This window comes from Carcharodon carcharias, chromosome 13, assembly GCF_017639515.1.
Source record: "Carcharodon carcharias isolate sCarCar2 chromosome 13, sCarCar2.pri, whole genome shotgun sequence".
Lineage (NCBI taxonomy): Eukaryota > Metazoa > Chordata > Chondrichthyes > Lamniformes > Lamnidae > Carcharodon > Carcharodon carcharias.
Genome location: NC_054479.1, coordinates 146,618,505 through 146,639,154, shown reverse-complemented (window position 1 = coordinate 146,639,154; position 20,650 = coordinate 146,618,505). Strand labels below are relative to the sequence as shown.

General features: G+C 47.7%; 1 protein-coding gene across 1 annotated transcript in view; it reads right to left on the bottom strand.

Annotated features, from left to right (window-relative positions):
- The window catches only part of LOC121286168 (protein piccolo-like), a gene marked incomplete at its 3' end in the record, with an annotated part of 652,194 nt that overhangs the window by 105,701 nt on the left and 525,843 nt on the right, over window positions 1-20,650 (bottom strand). The window contains exon 14 of the mRNA XM_041203147.1: window positions 1,253-1,378. Within this exon, the coding sequence (XP_041059081.1) occupies window positions 1,253-1,378 (126 nt within the window). The remainder of the gene's footprint in view (window positions 1-1,252; window positions 1,379-20,650) is intronic.

The window sequence follows — 20,650 nt, the reverse complement described above, 5'->3', positions numbered from 1 at the left end:
TGCAAGATGAAAATCTTTGACAGTGTCTCTAGTTTTTCAGCAATACTCAAATTCTGTACTGCAAAGCGGCTTTTAAAAATTGAGTGAACACCTAATTAACCATTTACTATTGTAGTTTCATCAATTAGACAGAGTTCCCAATTGGCAGAAACAGAAGCTGTTAGCAAAAAAAACACAAGTATAACTTTTGATTGTTCCAATAAGAGTTTTTACTGCAAGTGGGCTTTTACCAATGTTAAATGTAAATAATAACTCTTGAAAAGGAAATTTTCCTGTGATATTTGCATTTTTTTTATTGTTTTCTTTTGTGATAAAGAGCTAGATTTTCAAAGTGACACCTCAGCTACGTCACTCTCATGATCTTATTTTTAAATACAAATTCCCTAATTGGAAAGAAGGCAAGCTCGGTGTCCAATTATTGGCATGGAGTACCTCAAGGAGGTCAGCAACTGCCTGCCTGATATCAGCAACAACGACAGATGGCAGCCATGATGGGGTATGCCAGTGAAAGCAGGCAACTCCTCAGAGGGTCAGTAGCATTAACTTGAAGTGGTCATACTGCCAACATGAAACAAATGAACACTTCCAATGCAAGAGTCCTCACGTACAGATTTTTCGTGTAATACAAACATATTTTTAGCTCTTCCCCGTTTGAACCCTACTGCTGTGCATTAACATGCACTAGGCTGTTCAGGCTCACTGGAATCCATTTTGAAATTTGCAGTCCCGACCACCCCAGCCAATGAACTTCCTGCCCAAGGAGCTCAATGGGCTTCTAATTAGCTGTAAGCGGGTGCCTCGTTCCCTCCTCATTGGCTGGATTTTGAAAATTGTACCCTGTTCTGGAAGATATGCCTCCTGGAACTGTGATCTTTAAATTGCATCCACAGGGAGTCCTGAGCCCACCAGCATTTGAAAATCCAGACCAAAGTGTTGTGCATTAAGGTACCAACTCTTTCAAGGAGCAAACTTCCTATGGGAATCAAGCACAGCATAGCAACAGGGTATGTGGGTAATACACCCGGTGAGACAATGATGGTGTTAAATTGTCTTTGTGATGGTAAAGGGTGCCTCAGTGCAAAAAAAAACAAAGGTACATATTACACCAAACCAGAGTCCAGAAATATTATATCAGACCTAAAAGATCTTTGACTCAATGAAAGAAAAATCATGATATGGACACAAGGATTCTGCCATATCTTGACTGAATGAATTAAAGGTTTCTCAGTAGAATTAGGAAGAGTTCATTTACCTTCTGTGAGACTGCCTGTTTGCTCTGCAGATCCCCCAGGAAAGATCTTGGCCAGGTAAGCACCAATCTCTCCATTTCGTCCTGGAATCTCTTTCCCACCAATAATCCTGATTCCTAGGCCATTTCCTGAAATAACAATAAATAATAGATATTAACAATGAGAAACAGTAAATGTTTTGGGACCACATTTTTCAAAGGAACAGTTAGTGGAATTTCATACTAAACAAATCTGTTAGAAGGTATTATGGGGGTTTGGCCATAAAACGTTGTGCCACATAGTGGGAGCCCTACCTCCGCAATCATTTACTCGGCAAGAGTCTGGAGGTAACAAAAGCATGCATAAGGATTTCTGTTGCAGTATGAGTGAGTTCAGAGTGAAGGTATTTTGAGGTGATAGGTAGGATATGGCATTTGAAACTCCAGCTCCTCCAAGAATGTATACTTGACTCCCACTCCTCTCCCTCATCTACATTTCGGCCTTTGATGACATCAGCTGATGATAATGAGTCAGCTTCCACATGTGCACTGAGGATGGTCAGTTTTACCTCTCCATCGCCTCTCTCAACCTCATCTCTACCTCTCTGTTTTCGGACTGAACATTCAATCTGCAGTCTAGAATGAAGCACAATTTCCTTCATTGAAATATTAAGAAGAAATAGTCATTGACTTCAGATTCTAACACAACCTCCTTACCTTTACCACTAATTCCATACCTTGCTAGGCCAGTTTTTCAGATTAGAACAGACATTTCACAACCTCGGCATCTTATTGAACCATAAGCTGACCCCATAAGATTTCCATCACAAAGACTGCCCACTTTCATCACTGTAACATTACTCACCTGTCTCCCCAAATCATCAGCCACTGAACCCTGCACAATGTTAGTTATCTCTTAACCTAATTATTTCAATGGGTTCCAAGTGAGGCTTCCATTTTCCAATTTCTGTTAACTTCAGTTCATCCATACTTTGCTGACTGTATCCTATCCTGCACCAAGTCCTGCTCACAAATCACCCTTATCCTTGTTTACTTACACTGAACCTTGGTTCTTCAATGCTTCAAATTTAAAGTTGTCGCGCACATACTTAATGGCCTTGTACTTTTCTGTAATTGTAACCTCTTCTAGCCATACAACATTGCTGTATCTCTATATACTCTGACCACTTGTGCATTTTTCCTCCCTCTGCCCATCATTGAAAGCAATGTTGTTAGCTGCCTCAGCCCTCATACATCAGAATTCCCTTCCTAAACCTCTCAGCCTCTCTATCTTTCCCCTTTCAAGATATTCCTATAAATCAAGATCTTTATCCACTTTTCAATCACTCCTCCTAATATTTCCTTCATTGACTTGACTCTTTTTGTTACACCTCTACAAAGCAGCTTGGGACGTTTTTCTACATTAAAAGTACTTTCTAAATGAAAGTTAATGCTGCTGTTGCATTTTCAGCTTTTATGTGGGTGGTAGTGTTCATGATGAACAAAATGTAACCAAGGAAAATAAGGGTCCAAGGGCAGCGGGAGGTGAAGCTATTGCAAGAAAGATTTTGGAAGCAATGGGAATGGAACAAAATAAATGGAATCAAACAAACACCCACACCCAGCACAACAGCAGCACCCATATTGAGGCTAACAAAGAATTAAAATGACCCATGTAAGTTTTCTGTTACTGTTATGGCACAGCTGATGGTAAATGCTGAGTTGTTCAAATCCCAGAGGGAAACTTGAAACAACTGTCACAACTTGATTTGCAATTTGTATAATTTCGAGATGCGTGCCTTGAATTCAGTAGTAATAAGACCACCAAGTCTTATAGGTTTTTACAAAGTTAGGTTAAACATTTATTAATAAGAGAAATTATTTTAAATACATACATAGATTGACAAATTACTACTATGATAACTCTTAAATCCCCTAATCAGTCTGACTTCCAGTTACACTTTCGTTAAGGTAACAGTAAGACACATAGATTTTAAAAGACCCAGGGAAAGAAACATGATACCCTGAACAAGTCAAATTCAAAGAGAGTTTTTCTAACTTCAGTCCTTTGAAAACAGCAGCTTGAGGCATAGATGCTGAAGGCTTTTCACACTTGTAAGATCTTAAAATGCCTACCCTTACACACAGACTTCGCTCCTTTATACATATTTTCCCCTTTGAATGCAAATTCCCATTATTTCATTATGTCTTTCGTCTTTGCCTTCCTAATCATAAACATTTATCATAGTACTAATTTTGCCAGTAATCTTTGGGAAAAATAAACACACTGGGCAAAATTTTGCCCTTGGTGTGCAAGCTCAATGGTGGTGGCTGGGAAGCCAACCACCGCCTGTGATGGCACTGCAACACAATTTCACACCGGTGGGACAATTAAGGCCCGCCCAACGTGAAATGCCAGTGGCAGTACTCAGCACTACCTGTGCAATGGGGAAGGTGAGCGAGCACAAGCTTTGCGCATGTGCACGAGTGAGCGTTGTATAATCTCCCTAAGGCAGCTCCATGCTATTTAATAAAAATAATAATGAAACTAGAAATGTCATAAAACATGTCCCCTCATATGACTCTGTCACATGAGCAGGGACATATTTTTCATTCAAGTGTAATATTTTTACTTGAATTTTATTTGCTTTAGGAAACCTGATCCCGCCCGTGGATGAGGTTTCCTAAAAAGCGCAAAGGCCACTTGGTGTTTTCGCATGCCCACCTACTGTAAGGTTGGACAGACAGTGTAAATCTGAATTTAATTACCTTTTAATGGCCTTAACAGGCCTTTTCATTGTTGCTGGGTGCAATGCCAACTCCCACACAGTCCGTCTGAATGAAATACCATCAGACTGCGTGATAACGTCAGGACGCTCACCCAACATCATTGCGCGTCATGTTAAACTCAGCAGGGTCGGGTGTGCACCCGCCCACCAAGCCTAACATTCTGCTGACTGTTTCTAAACATCACCTGGCTAGGTTACACATGTCACTATTCCTTTGACAACGCTCTGGTCTGGGGTATTTAACAATGCACATGTCCTTTTTTACACACACACACATGCACGCACACTTGCGCATGCACGCACACACACACGCACGTGCGCACACACACACACATGCACGAACGCGCACTCATGCACACACACACACGCACACGCACACACACGCAAGCACACGCATGCATGCACACACACACACACGCAAGCACGCGCATGCACGCACACACACACACACGCAAGCACGCGCATGCACGCACACACACACGCAAGCACGTGCATGCATGCACGCACACACACACGCAAGCACATGCATGCATGCACGCACACACACACACGCAAGCACGCGCATGCATGCACGCACACACACACACGCAAGCACGCGCATGCATGCACGCACACACACACATGCACGCGCGCTCATGCACGCACACACACACACACATGCACGCACACATGCACGAACGCACACACACACACATGCACGCACGCACACACACGCACACACACACACACACATGCACGCATGCACACACACTCACACATGCACGCACACACACACACACACACACACGCATGCACACACACACGTGCACGCACACACATGCACACACACACACACGCACACACACGCACACACACACATGCACGCACACACACACAAATGCACGCACACACACACGCACACATGCACGCACGCACACGCACACACACACACACATGCATGCACGCACACACACACACAAACATGCATGCATGCACACACACACACATACATGCACGCACGCACACACACGCACACACACACACACACATGCACGCACACACACACACACACGCAGTCCTGGGCAGATACAATGGAGTCCTACCCACCCATGAAAATGCCGGGTTTTCACGTTGTATCTTCCCGAGCCCACCTCATTGTATATTCACTTTCACAAAACAAGCTGTTTCCATGGTGAGTGGGCTCTCATTCGCCCGCTCGCCATCAACCCACTGTTGCATCACGCCGGCCGCCATCTTTAAAAGGCATCTGCCAGCAAAGCGCAGATCACCACCAGCTCATCACCATTGCCCAGGAGACATGGGGAGCAAAGGGAAAATGACTGCAGCCCCCCCCCTTCAACGACAGGTCCCTTGAGCCACTGCTGGAGTGTGGAGGCTCCCCCCAAAAAGTGCTCTACCCCCAGCTCTGGCCACATGATGGGCAGCAATGTCACAAACCAGGCTTGGGAGGCGGTGGTCAGCGCCAACGTCCTTCAGAAGAGGACAGCCACTCAGTGCCACAAGAGGATGAATGATCTCCTCTGTTCTGCCTGGGTAAGTCACTCTTCTCATCACTCTCAACTCACACACTCACAAACCCATCACACACACACAGGGCCCTCACTCACTGCCAGCTCAAGGGACATCGCCATTCACTTTCTCACACACACCATCATTGTCCTCATCCTATCCATGGGATCACTCAGCACCCACACAGGCCAGGCATACTTAACACCTGGTCCGGCAGGAGTCCTGATACACTCTACCCATCTCTATCCGTGCAGGACAAACTGGCTCACAACAGGAGGGGAAGGTTGCAGACAGATGGAGGGATGCTGGAATTCAAAGTTCTCACAGAATTTGAAAACAGAGCCATCCAGCTGGCCGGCGATGACTGGGACCGGTCCTGTGCTGACAGTGAGGTCAGTGCTGCTCTACCAAGTGAGGATCCAGCAGTGCAACATCCATCAGACAACCATGCTGTGAGTGATGTGTCCTCTTTCACAGGCCACTGTCATGCACTCATTATCTCCCCTTGCTTTCACGGGCACATCTGCCAAACAGCCGACAGAGTCCATGACCCAGGGCCTTCAATCAAGCCCTGAAGAAACCTCTGAAGAGGAATCTGGAGGCACCCTCCTTGAAGTCCCATCACAGCGCTCACCCACACCCTCCACCAGCGCAGAGACACACCTCAGTGGGACCCAGCTTCAGAGCAGCCTCGGGATTCCAATCTGATGAGCAAATCACACTTTCTGATCCACAGCAGGCGGAGCCAGAGACTTCCCAGGTTCCCGGCACTCGGAGGACTGCTGGAGACCAGATTGTTACTGAGTCTGAGTCAGATGATGAGCCTCTGGACTCGGTCATGTCACAGTTGCTGGAACTGCAAAGACAAGTTCGGGAACATTAGGAAGGGATGTCCGCTACACTCCTCAGATTGCAAGGCACGATGGAGGAGCCTGTCCATCTTCAGGCTGAGGTGATAGTGCCAGCATTGCTACACACTGAGGTCAACACTGGCAGGATGGCAGCCACCATGGAGACCTTGGTCCAGGACATCACTCCTGCACTGCTGCTCGGGCTCAACTCCATCACTGATGCCATAGTTGGCCTCCAACAGTGTGTATGCAAGAGGGGTGCCGGGCAGCTCGATCTCACTCCTGCTACCCCTGCTCTTCAAGGAGTCAGCCTGGGGCCCTCGAGCACCCATAGGGAGGAGGATCACCAGGTGCACACCCCGGGGCCATCCACCCAGGTGACCCTGGGAGTGACTGGCCCATCTGACTCCCCTCTTCCTGTCACCTCTGCAGATCCAGCTCCACAGGTCAAGGAGGGTGCCACTGCCACCCAACAGGGCCCCGAAAGCAGGCCGGGGCCCTTCAGTTTCAGCCCTCCAGAGGACGCCTGCCAAAGTCATCACCTCTGTTGTAGATGTCCAGGGAGCACCAAGACGTAGCGGCAGGGTTAGGACAGTTAAGGAGATGTAACTCTTTTGGAGGTTGCACAGCCTGGGCATAGGTGTTAATCACTTGTACATAATGTTCACTATTGACAATAAACTTCCATGAATATCTTCCTGCCTATGACTCCTTGTTCTGATGAGCAGTGAACCTGTCACTCAGATGTGAAACCTTGGTTCCTGCACAAGATAAAGGCAGGTGTCTCAGTCCAAGGCCTCTTCCCTGTGCAGTGTGTAACCTTCAGATCAAAGTGATGGTCCACCCTCACACTCCCTGGACACATTAGTGCTTGTCATTGTTGCCAGAATGTAGTGGGCAGGCGTCACAGAGTTCCATCATTCTCTCTGCGTGCTCTCAGCACTTTAAGATGGGGCTGGCCCCCATCACACCAGCATCTGTGACCAGTGATGCTGTGCACCAGCTCCTGAAGGGCTGAGGCGCTGAAGGTGGACACAGCATCAGCTGCGTCTCTGAGATGGCCCTGATCATGGAGGGTAAGCGAGCTGTCCTCGGCCAGACAGGGGCTGTGTGAAGATTTATGGAGTGTCCTCACTGCATGTTGGTCATCATCCTTCTGCAATCAAGTGACTATTAGGATCTCCACTGCATCTCCCTGACAGGAGCATTCTCAAAGAGGGTATTGGCACTGCCATAAGCCAGACTGGAGTCAAACGTTCAGAGATGCAATGTGAGGATCTACGGGGACACTTCACTGCATGTTGTCATCATCCTCCACATATCTAGTAGCTCTGAGGGCCTCCCGAGTGCGCCTGCCTCATCTGACCAGTGTGAAGGCCTCATCCTCTTAATCGTCACCTTCGAGGACTCCCTCACCCTCATCCCTGTCAGCGTCCTCCTCATCAGAGGAGACCTTCAGCTCCTCCATCTCCTCCTCAGCCAGCTCATCACTTTTGGCAGCACCAGGTTATAAAGGTGCAGCAGACAATGATGATGTGTGACACCCTCTGCGGACTGTGTAAGGTATGGAGCGCTTGGTGGCTCTTTGATGCCTCTGCGATGCTTACATAGGTGGCCAGGCTAGAAGCCCGACCCCATTCATATCACTGTGGCTGCGTCAGATCTGTCTCAGTTGCAGAGGCATGGCCCGTTTATACAGGTAGTCCCAATGTGTAGCCACTCCCCTCGCTTACCCTGCGATTGCTTGTGCGCGGGGTGCAGCACCAGGGCAGCACTTGACCACCCTTCCTCCCTCAGCAATTGCCTCCGAGGTTAGACAGCATTTACCTTCAGACACTCCCCTACATCCCTCAACATTGCCTCTGGGGTCCGGCATCAGTTGCCCCGGCACCCCTGAGTCCTGTAAACAATGGGTGAGCTATGGAGAACGCTGCTGCTCACTCACCTCAGCTCCCCTAAAGTGAAGGGTCCACCTGGCCTGTGTGCTGTTGTGAAACATGTCGATGTGCTTTCCCGTCGATGTGGACAGACAATATGGTGGGTTCCTAGAGCCTGGCAGGATGGCCTTTTAATGATATGCTAATGTATTACAATTAGCTCCCTGCTAACCGCTGGTGGGAAACTCGACCACCATCGGTGGGCTGAGCAGAAGATCGTGACCTGTCTTCACACTGTGTGAAGTGGGTCCCGCCATATCTTCCATGCACACGGCCTACCAGAAAATTCCACCCATAGAGTTCGCCTGCTTGATCTGCAGTTGCCCCAGGAAAGATACCACTATTTTACAATAAATTCCAATAACATTATTATATCTTCCTGACAGTCATAACACTGGGAACAGCTCTTATTTCTGTTCCAGTCACGTGGGGATTGGTAACTTTTTAAAAGGAGATAAGTTTCCAAAGGGGCCAATGGAAAGGAACCAAAGGGCAAGGTTTCACTTTTAAGATTTTGAGAGTAACAAAAAACCTAAAATCAAAATAGATCAAACATTAATTAACAGGAAACTGATACATCAAACTAAAGGAAAAGGTACCATTTCAAACTAGCTGACTAACGCAATGAAAATATGCCTTTAGAAACTTTAACACTACTGCCACACTTCAGGCAGACATGCAGCATTAAAGGAACGGTCTGGAAGGTTGGAATCTTCCCAGATTTGCACAAAGTGTGGGAACAGGTGGGTAAAATGACGTTTTACTCAATGGCGGCTTTTCACACCACCTTGTCCCAAACTCGCCGCATGGATTATGCATTCCCAGGAAACACACGTTTCCATTTCACCCACTCGCCATCACCTCACCGGGCACCATGTTTACAGGGCACCCACGCACACACATCTCAGCACTTCCAGCCCAGGGACTCTCACATGGAAAACAGGGTGGCCCTGACAGGGAAAAAGGCTGCAGCCACCCACCCCCCACCCCCCACCCCCACCACTCCCACCAGTGCCCCCCCCCCCGCTTCAGTGACACGTCCCTCGAGTGACTTTTCAACGCAGTAGAAGCCCGCCGTGATATCCTCTACCCCCACTCTGTGACGGGCAGTGGCATCACCAATCCAGCACGGGAGGCGGTGGCAGTGTGGTCAGTGCCAATGTCCTGCAAAAGAGGACAGCCACCCAGTGCCGCTTGATGAATGATCTCCGTTCCGCCAGGGTAACTGACTCTTCTCATCACCCTCAACTCACACACTCACAAACCCATCACACATCCACAGGGATCTCACACCTTAAGGGACAACACCACTAACTCTCACACACACCCTCACATCTCCATCAGGCTCAGACCCTCTCAAACTCGCCTCCTCATCCTGTCCATGGCTCCGCTTACCACACAAACATTCCACGCAATGCCATGTGTCCTGCTCACACTCTCTCCATCTGTGTTTATGGAGGAGATGCTGGTTCACATCAGCAGGAGAGGTCCCAGGCCCGGGGTGGAATGGTCCACATTAGGCCCCTCACTCACTTTGACATCGCGCTGACTGGTGAGGATGTGAACCGTACCTGCGGTGATGGTGAGGTTGGTGGCAAACACCCCAGTGAGGATCCTGCACCACATTATCCCTCTCTCAATGCAACTGTGAGTGCTCTCTCTCCTGTTTTTGTTTCTGTTGCCATGCACTAATTATCTCTGCCTTGGTTCACAGGGAGCTCTGCCAAGCGACCAACACCCTCAGCCAGCCAGTCCCTCAGCTTCATTCACACCCTCACCTCCAGCCAAGGGGACACCTCCTCCATTGAAGAGCTGGTAATAAGCAGCCTGGAAGACCCATCACAGTGCTTACCCTCACCCTCCACCAGCGCAGAGACATGCACCATGGTGAGACCTAGATCTAGAGCAGGCTCAGATTCACAATCTGGTGGTCACTGCATGGACACACAGCAGCAGCAGGAGGCAGGTTCATGCGAGCTCCCTGGCACTTGGATGACTACAGAGGATCAGGCATCTGTGAGGTCCGAGTCAGATGATGAGCCTCTAGATTTGGCCTTCCAACTCATCTTGGAGACTCAGCAGGAGGTGTGGGAACATCCTACAGAGCTGTTGGAAGCCATCAGCAGAGTGGCACACAAGTTGGAAAATGTGTCCGCCTGTTCTCTGATGAAGTGGTGCCCACGTGTGTGTGTATGGATGTCTCCATGGGGAAGATGCTAGGTGTTGTCTAGAAGGGTAGAATTTTCATTAGCATCTGGTTATGGTCCTTTGAGAACTTCAAGGTCAACAGGCATGTGGCTTCCGATGAGTTGTGAGGTTAGTGGAGATTCAAGATTGCCTCTGCAGTCCTGGAAGGAGCTCCATTCACAGGCTGCTGAAGTGAAATATTTGTACTGAAACAAATTTATTGGACTGCATGGTTGTATTTCCTGTACAGCTTTTAACCCATCACTGTCCACTTCTATAACCCATGGATTAGATAGGTCAGGTTCTGGTGCCTTGATAATTCTTATTTCTAGGGTGATCATGGATGGTGAAGTGTTTTTAAATCCTTGTAAGGTATCTGGGCTCACCTCTCACACCTTGTCTTCAGTTGAATTTCTGGGTTTGGTGAGATTTGAAATTTGAACTTGACCCTTTAATTCTTTAAAGGGAAATTTTACACTGACTGCCCTTGTGGTTTTAACAAGTGCTGTTTGGCTTAGGGTGTGTCATCTTCCCTTTTTCCTCTACTTCAGGAATGGGCTTCTCTCCAATCTGTCCAATGTCCATTTGAACAATTCTGCTCACAATCGGCTGTCCAGTTTCTGCGGCATTCCTCTGTGGTACTTTGACTAGGTGAGGCATCTCTCTCGCTCACTGCTTGGGAACTTTCTTGATCCCTATTTAAATTCTGCTGGAAGGTTTTGGCCAACCACAGCTCTCATGCATTTCCTTCAACCTCTGCTGTTTTTATTCAAGTATTTTTGCCTTCATCTGGTGCTATTTTGACCACTTTAAATTCTACAGGCTCTACCCTGTCCTTTTTAAATTTGGTGGACTATAACCTCGCCCCTTTTAATTCTATTGGCTTTTCCTTAACCTTTGTAATCCTTCCTGGCTCTCTGTCCACTGTAAAATTTTAGGGATTTCTTCAGCTTTCTGCAGCCGAGCAGAATTTTGCTTGCTCCCCCAAGCATCCCCCGTCTCCATGGACTGCTCTGGATGCTCTGGATACAATGCTGCATTTCTGGCTAAGTCACTGCCCAGCAACAGTTCAACCCCTGCATTGGTGAACTCGGGACATAGAAACATAGAAAAACATAGAAAATAGAAGCAGAAGTAGGCCATTCGGCCCTTTGAGCCTGCTCCACCATTCAATATGATTATGACTGATCCTCTATCCCAACACAATACTCCAACTTTCTCCCCATACCCCTTGATGCCTTTAGAGTCTAGAAATCTCTCTATTTCCTTTTTAAATGTATTCAGTGACTTGGCCTCCACAGCCTCTGTGGCAGAGAATTCCACAGGTTCATCACCCTCTGAGTGACGATGTTTCTCCTCATCTCTGTCCTAAATGGTCGACCAAATATCCTGAGATTGTGACCCCTTGTTCTAGACCCACAGCTAGAGGAAATATCATCCCTGCATCCAGTCTGTCCAGCTCTGTCACACTTTTATATGTTTCAACGAGATCCCCTCTCATTCTTCAAAGCTCCAGTAAATACAGGTCTAGTTGGTCCAATCTCTCCTCATACAATAATACTGCCATCCGTGGGATCAGTCTGGAGAACCTTCGCTGCACTCCCTCAATGGCAAGTATATCCTTTCTTAGGTAAGGAGACCAAAACTGCACACAATACTCCAACTGTGGTCTCAACAAGGCCCTGTACAGCTGCAGTAAGACATCCTTGCTCCTGTACTCATGTCCTCTCGCAATGAAGGCCAACATACCATTTGCCTTCTTAACTGCTTGCTGCCCCTGCATGCTTGCTTTCAGTGACTGGTGTACAAGCAAACCGAGGTCCCTTTGTACATCAGCATTTCACAATCTATCACCATTGAAATAATAATCTGCTGTTCTGTTTTTCCTACCAAAGTGGATAACTTCACACTTATCCACGTTATACTGCATCTACCATGTATTTGCCCATTCACTCACTCAACTTGTCTAAATCACCTTGAAGCCTCTTAACATCCTCCTCATCGCTCGCATTCTCACCAAGTTTTGTATCACTTGTTTTTTGACGACCATAACCGTCACAGGCCAGGGCACCAACTTACTCGGCAGGTAAATTTTTACAAAGATAAAAACAAAAAAAACTGCGGATGCTGGAAATCCAAAACAAAAACAGAATTACCTGGAAAAACTCAGCAGGTCTGGCAGCATCGGCGGAGAAGAAAAGAGTTGACGTTTCGAGTCCTCATGACCCTTCGACAGAACTAGGGTCATGAGGACTCGAAACGTCAAAATTTTTACAAAGGTGGCTTTCAAGAATTTGCCAGTAAGCCCTTTTATCAACACAGTGGTATTTGTTCTGCTTTCAGGTGGCATCTCTGCAATCTTTGCTACAAGTAGGGTTTGAAGACAGCCGAAGTCCCTAAGGATAGTTATCTTTTTTTTTCGGGGAATGGAATACAAATGGTGTCATTTTCACTTTGTGCAAAAACTCTTAGGTATCCTGGTACCCCTGGCTACATTTAAGCTCCAGAATATGCTGATCTCAGAAACTATCCCCATAACCTCCTCATCTACGCTACCTTTGCCCATCCGATTTTTCCAGTCGATATGTAGATTTAAATCCCTCATGATTATTGCTGTATCTTACTGGCAAGCTCCCGTTTTCTCTTCCTTAATATTCTGTCCTAATGTGTAATTCGGGGGCCTGTACACCACTCTCACAAGCGACTTCTTGCCTTTATCGTTCCTCATCTCAACACACATCACTTCTACATCCTGGATTCCTGAAGTTAGATTATCCCTCTCTAATGTGCTAAAACCATCATTAATTAACAGAGCCACCCTCCCACCTTTTCCTAACTTCCTGTCCTTCCCAAATGTCACATACCCTTCAATATTCAGGTCCCAATCTATGTTATCCTGCAGTTATGTCTCTGTAATGGCTATCAGGTCATACTTATTTATTTCTATTTGTGCTATCGGTTCATCTGTTTTATTTCAAATGCTGCAGGCACTTAGAAACAGAGCCTTTAGATTTGTCTTTTTATTATTTTTGTAGTGTCTAGCCTCATCTGCTGATTGGCTCTTAGATTTGTACTCTCTGTCCCTTCCTGTCACAGTCTGTTTATCATTTCCCATATTAATACCTGCCTCTCTTGCCTTGTCTCTACTCTTTGGTTTACTACATCTTCCCAAATTTGATCTCTTGCCCCTCCTCTTCAGGTTAAAACTCTCTCTACTTCCCTAGTTAGGCAGCTCACGAAGACACCAGCCCCAACACGGTTCAGGTGTAGACTGTCCCAACGGTACAGTTCCCACTTTCCCCAGTACTGGTATCACTGTCCCACAAACCGGAACCCACTTCTCCCACGCCAGCCTTTAAACCAAGCATTCATTTCTCTCATCTTATTTGTCCTATGCCAATTTGCATGTGACTCAGGTAATAATCCAGAAATTATTACCTTAGAGGTTCTGCTTCTTAATTTAGTACCTAGCTTGTCATACTGACCATGCAGAGCCTCCTTCCTCATTCTGCCTTTGTCATTGATACCAATGGCCACATAATCCACCCCCCCCCACCCCCCACCCACCACAGTAAGATCCTCTCCAGCCCTGAGCAGATAACCTGAACCCTGGCACCAAGTAGGCAACATAGTCGTCTCGCTCTTTTCTATAGAGAACAGTGTCAATCCCCCTTACTATGCTGTCCCCTACTGCCACTACATTCCTTTTTGCTCCACCCATTGGATGCCTTCCTGTACCACGGTGCCATGGTCAGTTTTCTCATCCACCCTGCAGCCCCTACTCTCATCCAAACAAGCTGAGAGAGCCTCAAGACTGTTGGATAATTGCTGACCCTCATATTCCTGCACTCTTGCCCTCTGGGTCCCCTTAACTGCCTCACTCTCAGTCATACCCTCCTGTCTCTGGCCACTGACCAAATCAGAAGACCCTATCCTAGTGATGTAACTGCCTCCTGGTATAAAGCATCCAGGTAACTTTCCCCCTCCCTGATGCATCACAGTGTCTGCAGCTCAGCCTCCAGCTCAGTGACTTTGAGCTTCTTCAAGATACAAAGCTACTTACTGCAGACCTGTTATCCAGGAGCTCCCACATGCTTAAGCCTTGATACATCACCTGTCCTGCCATCCTTAATGTGTTTTAAATAATTACTTAATTATATTAATCACTTATTTATGTTGCTTTCTTATATATTTGATTAACTTTCCAACCAAATTGTGTACTAGCTTAAACTTCAGGGATATAATGGAACTTACCCACTTACCAAATACTCACCAAGCAGTTAACTCCTTTCCCTATAGTAGAGCAAGAACCAATTTCTATGGGGTGAGAAAGATAAAGAGGAAATGAATACATACCCCCCCGCTTCAGTGAACTCCCCTCTCACCAAACTCCAAGTCTTCACTCAGTTAGGCAGCTGCACTCTGTTTGCCAAGGCTGCACTAAAGAACCCTGAATTTATAGTAAACTGAACTGGGGCTACAGTAACCAGATGCAACCAGTTAGCTAAGTAACTACTCAGCTCCGACAGCTGAGAGTGAGTTTACCTGGTCTAACCTGTCAGAAAGAAAGAACTTAGAAAGAAAGAACCTGGAACTTTCCAGTTACTGCTAATTACAGACTAGATTAGATTTTTTAAGTGCAAAATTTAAAAACAAAATTAACACTTCAAACTCCCCCTTACCAAACTCCAAGTCTTCACTCAGTTACTTGGCTGCACTCCGTTTGCAGCTGGCTAACTGCATCTAACTGCACCTACTGCCCTTGTCCTTCTAGATGGTGGAGGTTGTGGGTTTGGAAGGTGCTGTCTAAGGAGCCTTGGCAAATTCCTGCAGTGCATCTTGTAGATGGTACACACACTGCTGCTACTGTGCGTCGGTGGTGGAGGGAGTGAATGTTAAAAGTGGTGGATGAATGCTGAATAAAGCGGGCTGCTTTGTCCTGGATGCTGTCAAGTTTCTTGAGTGTTGTTGGAGCTGCACTCTCATCCAGACTCCTGACTTGTGCTTTGTAGCTGGTGGACAGGCTTTGGGGAGTCAGGAGGCAAGTTAATCGTCGCAGGATTCTTAGCCTCTGACCTGCTCTAGTAGCCACAGTATTTATATGGCTGGTCTAGATCAGTTTCTGGTCAATGGTAACCCCCAGGATGTTGATTATGGGAGATTCAGTTATGATAATACCATTGAATGTTAAGGTGAGATGCTTGGATTCTCTCTTGTTGGAAAAGGTCATTGCCTGACACTTGTGTGACACAAATGTTATTTGCTACTTATAAGCCCAAGCCTGAATGTTGTCCAAGTCCTGTTGAATTTGGACATGGACTGCTTCAATATCTGAAGAGTCGTGAATGGTGTTGAACATTGTGCAATTATCAGCAACCATCCCCACTCCTGACCTTATGATGGAAGGAAGGTCATTGATGAAGCAGCTGAAGATGGTTGGGCTGAGGACACTACCCTGAGGAACTCCTGCAGTGATGTCCTGGAGTTGAGATGACTGACCTCCAACAACCACAACCATCTTCCTTTGTGCTATGGCTTCCTATGACTCCAAGCAGTGGAGAATTTTCCCCTCATTCCCATTGAAACTGGTTTTGCTAGGGCTCCTTGATGCCACACAAGATCAAATGCTGCCTTGATGTCAAGGGCAGTCATTGTCACCTCTTCAGTTCAGCTGTTTAATCCATGTTTGGTCCAAGGCTGAAATGAGATCACAACTGAGTGGGACTGGCAGAATCCAAACTCGGCGTCAATGAGCAGGTTATTGCTGCGTAAATGTTGCTTGATAGCACTGTCAATGACACATTCCATCATTTTGCTGATGAACAGACTGATGGGGCGGTGATTTGCTGGGTTGGATTTGCCCTGATTTTTGTGAACAGGAAATACCTTGAAAATTTTACACATTGCCGGATAAATGCCAGTGTTGTAGCTGGAGTGGAACAGCCTGGCTAGAGGTGCAGCTAGTTCTGGAGCACAAGTCTCCAGTGCAATTGCCAGATGGGATGCAATGGCAGTTATCTTTCAAAATGCTATAGATTCTGGGAAGGTTCTTGCAGATTGGGAAGTAGCAAATGTAACCCCACTATTTAAGAAGAGAAGAAGAGGGAGCGTGATGTCAGTAACAGGGAAAATGTTAGAATCTATTATAAAGGATGTAATAACTGGAAATTTAGAAAAGAATAGTAAAATTGGGCAGAGTCAACATGGATTTATGAAAGGGAAATCATGCTTGACAAACCTGTTGGAATTTTTTTTTAGGATGTTACTTGTAGCATGGATAAAGGAGAACCAGTGGATTTGGTGTATTTGGATTTTCAAAAGGCTTTTGACAAGGTCCCACACAGGAGGTTAGTAAACAAAATTAGACTGTATGTGATTGGGGGAAATATACTAGTATGGATTGAGAATTGGTTAACAGACAGAAAACAGAGAGGAGGAATAAATGGGTCATTCTCTGGATGGCAGGTTGTTAATAGTGCGGTACAGCAAGGATCAGTGCTGGGTCCACAGCTGTTCACAATTTATATAAATGATTTGGATGTGGGGGCTAATTGTAATATTTCCAAATGTGCTGATGACACCAAACTGGACACCCACACTTCACAACCTCGCACTATTTAAGAGATATTCTGTCATTTTTTTCTACCAAAGTGAACAACTGCACACTTATTCACATTATATTCCATCTGCCATGTTGTATCCCATTCACCTAGCCTGTCCACGTCTTCCTGAAAACTCTTTGCATCCTCCTCACAACTCCCAATTTTGGCACAAGTCCCGAATGTTAAGAAGGAGGCATTTGCAAGGTTTACAAGGCTGGGTTTGCCATTGTCATTCCTGGTGCATTGGTCTGTCCAGTTTCATTCCTTTTAGATTTTCTAAGAACATAGGAACATAAGAAATAGGAACAGGAGTAGACCATTCGGCCCCTCGAGTCTGCTCCGCCATTCAATAAGATCATGGCTGATCTTCCTGTGTTTCAATTTCCACATTCTTATCTAACCCCGATAACCTTAGTCTAACAAGAATCTATCTACATAAAGGCAAAATACTGTGGAAGCTGGAAATCAAACAAAAACAAAAATGCTGGAAAGCTCAAACAAGCTTTCAGTTCCTTATTAACAAATAGACAAGACTTGCTGCTTAAGTTCTGTCGAAGGGTCATGAGGACTCGAAACGTCAACTCTTTTCTTCTCCGCCGATGCTGCCAGACCTGCTGAGTTTTTCCAGGTAATTCTGTTTTTGCTTAATTCAGATGTGGGCCCAGAGTGCCGATGTGGGGAGCGCTAAGCCACAGGTTAGTAATTAGCTTGCACTTCCAGCCCACCTTGATCTTCTGTCTTTATAGCTTAGCACAAGCAGATAATATATTCATTGTACAGCAATAAATTCGATGTGTCGAGGACCAGGATTTCTGGCATTATGCAAACTGTTCCTTGTAGTTTCTCTGCCATGCTAAAGCAATTCTTCATCAAGTCATTGATGAAAATGTTTTCTATTAAAGGATGGGTTGGCCTCTGTTGTAAGGCACTATCTGAAGTTACAGTATAAAAAGGCATGTTCTTACCTCCAGGCTTTCATACCTACTTTCTCTCGAAATAAGAAAACTCGTTGTTGTTGAAACTCACGCCAGTTTATTCAAGGACTTAAATCCACACTCATCCGCAGTGCAATGTTTAACTAGCGATCATTTGACGACAACTGGTTAGTGGCAAAGTAAGCAGAGTATAATAGCCATAAAGCTTTCTCCAAGCAGGCACATCTGCTTATGGAAAATGTTAGCAGGCTTGGAAAAATCAATACCTGAGTTAGGCTGAAAGGGTAGACCAGTCAGACAGGCCGGAAGGGTAGACCAGTCAGACAGGCCGGAAGGGTAGACCAGTCAGACTGGCCAGAAGGGTAGACCAGTCAGATGGGCCGGAAGGGAAGACCAGTCAGACGGGCCGGAAGGGTAGACCAGTCACACAGGCCGGAAGGGTAGACTAGTCAGACGGGCCGGAAGGGTAGACCAGTCAGATAGGCTGGAAGGGTAGACCAGTCACACAGGCCGGAAGGGTAGACCAGTCAGACTGGCCAGAAGGGTAGACCAGTCAGATGGGCCAGAAGGGAAGACCAGTCAGACGGGCCGGAAGGGTAGACTAGTCAGACGGGCCGGAAGGGTAGACCAGTCAGATAGGCTGGAAGGGTAGACCAGTCAGATAGGCTGGAAGGGTAGACCAGTCAGACGGGCCGGAAGGGTAGACCAGTCAGATAGGCCAGAAGGCTAGACTAGTCAGACGGGCCGGAAGGGTAGACCAGTCAGATAGGCTGGAAGGGTAGACCAGTCAGATAGGCTGGAAGGGTAGACCAGTCAGATAGGCTGGAAGGGTAGACCAGTCAGATAGGCCGGAAGGGTAGACTAGTCAGACGGGCCGGAAGGGTAGACCAGTCAGACGGGCCGGAAGGGTAGACTAGTCAGACGGGCCGGAAGGGTAGACCAGTCAGATAGGCTGGAAGGGTAGACCAGTCAGATAGGCTGGAAGGGTAGACCAGTCAGAAAGGCCGGAAGGGTAGACCAGTCAGATGGGCCGGAAGGGTAGACCAGTCAGACGGGCCGGAAGGGTAGACCAGTCACACAGGCCGGAAGGGTAGACCAGTCAGATAGGCCGGAAGGGTAGACCAGTCAGATAGGCCGGAAGGGTAGACTAGTCAGATGGGCCGGAAGGGTAGACCAGTCAGACGGGCCGGAAGGGTAGACCAGTCACACAGGCCGGAAGGGTAGACCAGTCACACAGGCCGGAAGGGTAGACCAGTCACACAGGCCGGAAGGGTAGACCAGTCAGACAGGCCGGAAGGGTAGACCAGTCAGACAGGCCGGAAGGGTAGACCAGTCACACAGGCCAGAAGGGTAGACCAGTCACACAGGCCGGAAGGGTAGACCAGTCACACAGGCCGGAAGGGTAGACCAGTCAGATAGGCCGGAAGGGTAGACCAGTCACACAGGCCGGAAGGGTAGACCAGTCACACAGGCCGGAAGGGTAGACCAGTCACACAGGCCGGAAGGGTAGACCAGTCACACAGGCCGGAAGGGTAGACCAGTCACACAGGCCGGAAGGGTAGACCAGTCAAACGGGCCGGAAGGGTAGACCAGTCAGACAGGCCGGAAGGGTAGACCAGTCACACAGGCCGGAAGGGTAGACCAGTCACACAGGCCGGAAGGGTAGACCAGTCAGATAGGCTGGAAGGGAAGACCAGTCACACAGGCCGGAAGGGTAGACCAGTCACACGGGCTGGAAGGGTAGACCAGTCAGATAGGCCGGAAGGGTAGACTAGTCAGACGGGCCGGAAGGGTAGACCAGTCAGATAGGCTGGAAGGGAAGACCAGTCAGACGGGCCGGAAGGGTAGACCAGTCACACAGGCCGGAAGGGTAGACCAGTCAGACAGGCCGGAAGGGTAGACCAGTCAGACAGGCCGGAAGGGTAGACCAGTCACACAGGCCGGAAGGGTAGACCAGTCACACAGGTCGGAAGGGTAGACCAGTCACACAGGCCGGAAGGGTAGACTAGTCAGACGGGCCGGAAGGGTAGACCAGTCAGATAGGCTGGAAGGGTAGACCAGTCAGACGGGCCGGAAGGGTAGACCAGTCAGATAGGCTGGAAGGGTAGACCAGTCAGACGGGCCGGAAGGGTAGACTAGTCACACAGGCCGGAAGGGTAGACCAGTCAGATAGGCTGGAAGGGAAGACCAGTCAGACGGGCCGGAAGGGTAGACCAGTCAGACAGGCCGGAAGGGTAGACCAGTCAGATAGGCCGGAAGGGTAGACCAGTCAGATAGGCCGGAAGGGTAGACCAGTCAGATAGGCCGGAAGGGTAGACCAGTCACACAGGCCGGAAGGGTAGACCAGTCACACAGGCCGGAAGGGTAGACCAGTCAGACGGGCCGGAAGGGTAGACCAGTCACACAGGCCGGAAGGGTAGACCAGTCACACAGGCCGGAAGGGTAGACCAGTCAGACAGGCCGGAAGGGTAGACCAGTCAGACGGGCCGGAAGGGTAGACCAGTCACACGGGCCGGAAGGGTAGACCAGTCACACAGGCCGGAAGGGTAGACCAGTCACACAGGCCGGAAGGGAAGACCAGTCAGACGGGCCGGAAGGGTAGACCAGTCACA